The sequence below is a fragment of the Limulus polyphemus genome, unplaced genomic scaffold (assembly GCF_000517525.1).
Source record: "Limulus polyphemus unplaced genomic scaffold, Limulus_polyphemus-2.1.2 Scaffold2693, whole genome shotgun sequence".
NCBI lineage: Eukaryota > Metazoa > Arthropoda > Merostomata > Xiphosura > Limulidae > Limulus > Limulus polyphemus.
Window position 1 is genome coordinate 16,136 of NW_013668303.1, and position 7,352 is coordinate 23,487.

At 35.6% G+C, this 7,352-nt stretch overlaps 1 protein-coding gene across 1 annotated transcript in view; it reads left to right on the forward strand.

Annotated features, from left to right (window-relative positions):
* Positions 1-4,928, forward strand: part of LOC106467651 (sex peptide receptor-like) — an 18,280-nt gene extending 13,352 nt beyond the window's left edge. Inside the window, exons 2-3 of the mRNA XM_013928023.2 lie at positions 103-321; positions 2,981-4,928. Of these exons, the coding sequence (XP_013783477.1) occupies positions 3,297-4,523 (1,227 nt within the window). The 5' untranslated portion in view covers positions 103-321; positions 2,981-3,296 and the 3' untranslated portion in view covers positions 4,524-4,928. The remainder of the gene's footprint in view (positions 1-102; positions 322-2,980) is intronic.
* Positions 4,929-7,352: the final 2,424 nt, after the last annotated feature.

Sequence of the window (7,352 nt, forward strand, 5' to 3'; positions counted from 1 at the left end):
AAACCAGAATATACCAAACATGAGCAGTTCATTTATACTACAATTATAGCCAAAAACTGTATTGAATCTTACTGTTCTTTTTTCTGTGTTTTTGATCTACAGAGGCTGAGTACCTTACATTAAAACAATTCTGGAGCATCTCTACCTCGTTATCGTCCACGTCGTTATGTCTCGTCAGTCTGTCTGCCAACCGTGTATCTTCACATAGCTCCGATCTTTATTATTTGAGCTTACGAATATTTTACATAGGAAAAGGCTGTTCGTACTCTTCCTAAAAGCGATCAATTTTCGGTGACGTCACACCATTTTATGATACATCAGGTAATTTTAAACTGTAGTTCTAACATTATATCAGTTGTTTTTACGTGGTCTGCTAATTTGGATACTAAAAATCATTTTCATATAATGTACTCAACTCTCTGATTATTAGCATATGATATTTCAATGATTGTTGGTATTAATAGTTGTTGCGATTTTGTTGTTATTAATATGGCTTATGGTAGCAGTCACTTAAAATTAAGTTCGGTTGTTCAGATACATGAGTAATTTTATATAAAAGCACTATTGAGTTTTTATCATAGCAACGATAAACACTACGTTAAACCTAGAAGATCGCTTTTTTCATAGATGAGGCTCACATTAATAAATATCATATTTTATGATTTTGTCAACACGGGCTTACATCTAAAAGGATTGATGGCAACTGTTAGTGAATTGGTTTCACAAAACAGCTTGTGTAGTGTGGAAATACTGTAGCTACGTATCATGTTTTCCTTGAAAAACAAACGTTAAAATAGTTTTAATTATATTCTATGAAGAGTGATGCAGAAGCTCAATTTTCTTGGCTTCAAACAGTGAAATGTGAAGATTGAAGTTACTTATGATACCGGAAATGATATGGTAGGATGACTGGTCTGCTATTGGAGGAGTGCGCTGAATAAAAGAAACATTTTAATGACTTAATTGTCAACTCTAGCGGGATGAAACTGTCACTACGTTCTCTACTATTTGCCTATCGTATGGCCCCCCAGTAGCACAGCGGTATGTCTGCGGACTTAGAACGCTAGAATCCGGGTTTCGATACCCGTGGTGGGGAGCACAGATAGCCCATTGTGTAGCCTTGTGCTTAATTACAAACAAACCTATCGTATGTTCACAGAGCCCTCTATTCTTGGAGGATGAAGCATTCACAGAACTTTCTAGATGTGGAAGACAGAGTACTTACAGAAACTACTGATCTTGAAAGACAGAGTAGTTACATATACTTCTGATCTTGAAAGACAGAGTAGTTACATATACTTCTGATCTTGGAAGACAGGGTACTTAAATAGACTTCTGATCTTGGAAGACAGAGTGCTTACAGAGACCTCTGATCTTGGAAGACAGAGTACTTACAGAGACTTCTGATCTTGGAAGACAGAGTACTTACAGAAACTTCTGATCTTGGAAGACAGAGTACTTACATAGACTTCTGATCTTGGAGGACAGAGTACTTACAGAAATTTTTCTGATCTTGGAAGACAGAGTGCTTACAGAGACCTCTTATCTTGGAAGACAGAGTACTTACAGAAACTTCTGATCTTGGAAGACAGAGTACTTACAGAGACTTCTGATCTTGGAAGACAGAGTACTTACAGAAACTTCTGATCTTGGAAGACAGAGTACTTACACAGACTTCTGATCTTGGAAGACAGATTACTTACATAGACTTCTGATCTTGGAAGACAGAGTACTTACATAGACTTCTGATCTTGGAAGACAGAGTACTTACAGAAACTTCTGTATATATCAGGAGGATTCGGTCCCGTATATATCAGGAGGATTTGGTCCTGTATATGTCAGGTAGATTCGGTCCTGCATATATCAGGAGGATTCGGTCCCGTATATATCAGGAGGATTCGGTCCCGTATATAGCAGGAGGATTCGGTCCTGTATATATCAGGAGGATTCGGTCCCGTATATATCAGGGCGATTCGGTCCCGTATATAGCAGGAGGATTCGATCCAGTATATATCAGGAGGATTCGGTCCCGTATACATCCATTTTTTTTGCTAAACAGTTTTTAGAAGTCAAATAATTTTAGTACAAACATCGTACGTGAAGCAAATTTTTATCGCCTAATATTTCGTTAAATTACTCTGAACTACTTCTAACTTTCTTACTTAAGTAAGATTAACTAGAAAAATTGTTATAATAATATTTAATTTTAATTCCTTGTCGAACCGCGACGTTGAAGTATTATGCAGATAAATTACAGCATATGCCTGTCAGAGTATCTGCTGAAGGTACCGTCGTGGTGTTTCTATTCAGTTGTATTTGGTATCAGACTACTGATATTTTGAAGGCCAAGATGGTGACTAGAGGTTAATAACTCTACTGTGTTGAACGGTTCTTATTGCAACAACATGGTTCCTAGAGATATATGGATGTCTTATATAAAATGATAGAAGTTCTTATGGTTTAAATGTTACGAGCAAATTAGGAGTTCGTTAGAACAGAAATAGTTTTCTTGACGGATTTAATGTCTTATGAAGGAGCTTATGTACCAAGTTAAAACCAACAACATGGCATTGTTATTTTATTTATCTGACTTTTATGATAAACTTATAATTCATCACTAGAGAAATTCAGTATGAATTACAAGTGTAATTTTCATTGAGTTTAACATCTGATCTTATAATTCATCACTAGAGTAACTGTCACTGAGTTTGACATCTTATGAAATTAAATATCAATTGTTAGAGTACTTCTATGGAACTTTTATATTTCTGCTTTTAAAGTTATCTTGAATTTATTTAGTGTCGCTTATTTACAATATTATGCAACAGACCAGCCCAATATTTATATTCATTTTATTCGCCGTAAAATGTAACATTACGAAATAATGTAATAATACGGATACTTCTAATTTTAAAGCATTTTCTTAGAAAAAAAAATGTCCTTCTAAATCGTTCTCTAACTTTATGGTTTATGCTTGCAGGTTGACAAGAATATCCAAAGGTGTCCACGTGTTTTATGAAGAGATTTGCATTGTATAAAGAAGAAAACATCAAGCAAGACGACTTAGAGCTGAGTCTTACTGTAAATATCTTTTATCACTTGGTGGTGACATTGTACTTACTTTAAAAACGTCCACTCAAGTAATAAAATCCCTTGAGTATAAATTTTGAATAATTTGAGAGAATACATTCTAGGCAATTAACTATTATTAAGCAAATCTCGTATTGTCAAGCGCCAGTAAAGCAAAGTTTGCTGTTCTTTTAAAACTTGCTTTTTTTATTGTACCTTAGTTAGTGATGGGAGAAACCTATGCAGGGTCTGCATATGCTATTGATGACGTTATTCTAGACACCAGAAAGACGCTGCTTACACAATGTTTCGAAGAAGATATAAATAATACAAAAGAAATATATAATCTTCCCAACTTATCCGACATACATCTCCTAAATATTACACAGGACGTACCATTCGAATATGCTATGCCCCTGTTCGGATACATAATGCCCTCATTACTATTGGTTACGATTGTTGCTAATACTTTAATTGTGGTTGTTCTGGCTCAGCGCCACATGAGAACCCCGACAAACTTGTTACTACTGGCCATGGCCATTTCGGACCTCCTAACTTTATTATTCCCTGCACCTTGGTACTTTTACATGTATACTCTGGGTAATTATAATAAACTCTTGTTCCCACCCGCTGCATGCTACTCTTACCACTACATGTACGAAGTAATACCCGCATTCTTCCATACCGCTTCCATTTGGCTGACCCTAGTATTAGCGGTCCATAGGTACATTTATGTTTGTTATCCCACCACAGCTCACACCTGGTGCACAGTCTCCCGCGTTACTCGAGCTATGATCTTTGTTTACGTGTTGGCTTTTCTGCACCAGTCCACAAGGATATTTGATAGGGTATTTTTGCCCGTTGAATTTCGCTGGCAAGGAAAGGCCCACATGGGTTGTGTAGCAGAGACGGCTCGCTGGGTCGGAGGGGTATTAACGCAGAACATATACTACATATGTTACTATGTTTTTCGCATTATTTTTGTACATGTGGGCCCCTGCGCAACTCTGGTAGTTCTCAACATACTGCTATTCCGTGCCATGAAAGAAGCACAGAGGAAACGGAAAAGGCTATTCAATGAGAACAGCAAAAGTGAATATAAGAGGCAACGAGAAAGCAGTTGCACAACACTAATGCTAATCGTAGTGGTCACTGTATTTCTTGCTGTGGAGATCCCTCTGGCGGTGACTAGTTTGCTTCACGTTATGCGAAATGCCTTAAATCTTGATATTTCCAACTACAATGATCTAAATGCTACAATTTTGTTTACAAACTTCTTCATAATGCTCAGTTACCCTTTCAACTTTGCTATTTACTGTGGCATGAGTCGACAGTTCCGCGAGACTTTCAAGGACCTGTTCATGGTAGGTTTCCTCGTGAACAGGCGCTGGAGTTCGTCCAGATACAGCATGGTTAATGGGCCTCGCACCACAACTAATGAAACCGTTCTCTAATGTTCAGGTAAACCAGGTCGTCATTAGATGGAATAAAATGTTTCTCACATCATCAATTGGCACACCATTATTTGCACAGCCACTTCAGTGGAAAATAAAAATGTCTCCCAAAATACCTTAATATGAAGGTGGCAAGAATTAGCTTTAAACTGTATAAGTAAAATGAAAGCAGTCAGGCAGATGTGTCTGTACTAAGTTATGGGGCTCTTTAGTTCAGGCACACTCGGCCATAACAATTAACAAACATACTTACTTTGTTGAACTTTGAATTTTTGAGTTATTTTTGCTTCTTGTGTAAAATTCGGATTAGTATTGTAAAGTGAAAAATCTATAACATTCTGTATTGTATGTAACAGAAGTTATTTGGTTTGTGATACAGAGAATTGTACTATTTGCGAATTAATAAACTTGTGTGACTTACGTTAAATCGACCAATTTCCACTTACTTCAAGTTCAGGTACCAGAATAACAAATATATATACACATAACATAAACTTTCTCACTTTCGTTTATTCAACTGCTTATTTAGAAATTATCTTTCAGCCAAACAATAGCCTATCGCTACCGTATATTCCAAAAATTCATATAACAAACTGGTGACTATGAAAAATATTATTATGATTTTCTCGATTTCACTCCAACGCAAAATCTTTAATATGTTTAGGAACTTTACGATATAAAAATATAAAAGGATCCAAGCTTCACTTCACTAGATGGAAGTGAAATAAAATAACAAAATAATCGTCTTCTCTGTAAAGAGGAATTAAAAAATGCATATTACACGTTTTCATTCTAAACCATGATGTTTATGATACATTCATTATAGCATTTTGTAAAGCTCACTATTTGAAGATTTTAAAACTTAACTATAATTGTTATACATAAAATATGTTCCACAGGACATCAGTGAAACAGAAACGAAGAAGAAATGCGAAAACTCCCAATCATTTAAGCGAAAATCATAACATAAATGAATGAATAATACCAGAATAATATCCTCAAGATTACAAATGATTATCTCAAGGATAAGAGTAGTTTGCTTATAATGCAAATAAGCATAAAAAACTTATTGAATCGAACAAAAAGTCCATAGGTTATCCCTTATTTTGATTTATGTTAATCAACATTTAATTACAATAATTACTCTTCCAGAGGGAACCCGATATAGAACGGTTACTTCTAAGCTTCCCAGCACATGTTTCGTCATTATTTGTAGACTGAAAAACGTATAAATCATGTAAATCAGTGTTAATTCGACGTTTGCAGATTAGTTTCTCAACAAGTTCTGTATGTTAATTGACTTAATTCAAAACATTTCTTTTACTTAGAATTTGCTTATGAATTTACAAATTTAACTCAGTACAGATTAGTAGATCATATTCTGTGAATATATGTACTTATTAGTCAAAATTCCTTAAAAACTGTTAACATTTTTTGAAACTCGTTATAAGTTTTTCAAAAATCGGAGTCATCACGTTTCTGTTAATTCTTTAGTGTAGCTGGTAGGTTGCAGCTGACTGATTGCTTTTCCTTTGGTCAGTAGTTCTAAGTTAGTGACGTATGTAGATAGTTCTGTAGCTTTACCCTAAATACAAATACAAGTACTGCAGTTATTTTTAAACATTAGCCTCTAAGCTAGCAATGTCGATTTTCTGTGTTCTGAGTGAAAATGTGGTATAATAAGAAATTTATTTATCCAAACTTCAAATGTTTATTTAATTAAAACAAAATGAGAATTTGTTTTGGCTACTTGTGTTTTCACATAAGCAACAGACACTACATATGAACAGCGTCTTGAAATATAATGGAAAATATAATTGGACGATTCTCTTCGTTGAAGAGCAACGTGAGGTTCAAGGGTAATTGTGTAATCAACGGCATACACATTCATAGTTGTGGAGCTGTATTTATAGGTGTTGCTTATAAACACTCAAGGATAATAGACCAAACGGGAGGATCTTCTTGCATCGGTTGCTATTTCTAATTGACAGGAATAAATACTTGATATAAAAAAAAGACAAAAAGATTCAAGATAATTCATATCATTACACATTCTTGGCCAAAATGTTTGCAAAATGTTCGATATTGATGTTGTTGTCTACATGCGTGGAGTAGTTATTGAGTAAATGCCAGAGTAGTAACAGAGAAGATAGCGTATGATCGGACAAACATGTACGACTTGTTATTCTGGTCTGCATAAGTTGTTTTGAGCATTTGTTCGTCAAAACACAAATACACACCTGTTTTGAATAAATGGTGTGCTTTTGGTATAATCTTTTTAGAAACTGATCAAACCTTTGTTCAGACATTTTTTCTGTACTTGGTGTAAAGTCATGCCTCGTCACGTGCCAGAAGTTATAGAGCGTCAAAGTGTGCGACTGTCCAGAAATGGTATGAAGCAAACGGACATTGCCAGAACAGTAGGGTACTCCCAGTGTACAGTATTCAGAATTCTGAAACGTCATCAGACTACAGGAAACGTTGTTCCAGGAAAATCTACTGGTAGACGCCGAATGACCATGGTTTGTTAACACGTCAAGGTTAAAAGAAGTCTTGCAACACCTTACAACAGGAATAGCAAGAACCCATTTATTCCCTCTATCTAGAAGAACAGTGAATAGGAGACTGAAAAATAAGGTTATTTTGCAAGAAGGGCTACCTGCAAATCAATATCAACCAGAATTAACTGCCATCATCATGCTACTTGGGCAAGACAGTATGCTCACTTACAGTTAGGACACTGTTAGTTAAAGCTGATGGTAGGATTCGTTTTGGTCGTTTGCCTGGAGAACAGAGGAGAAAAGACTGCCTTTTTACAGGAAACACACA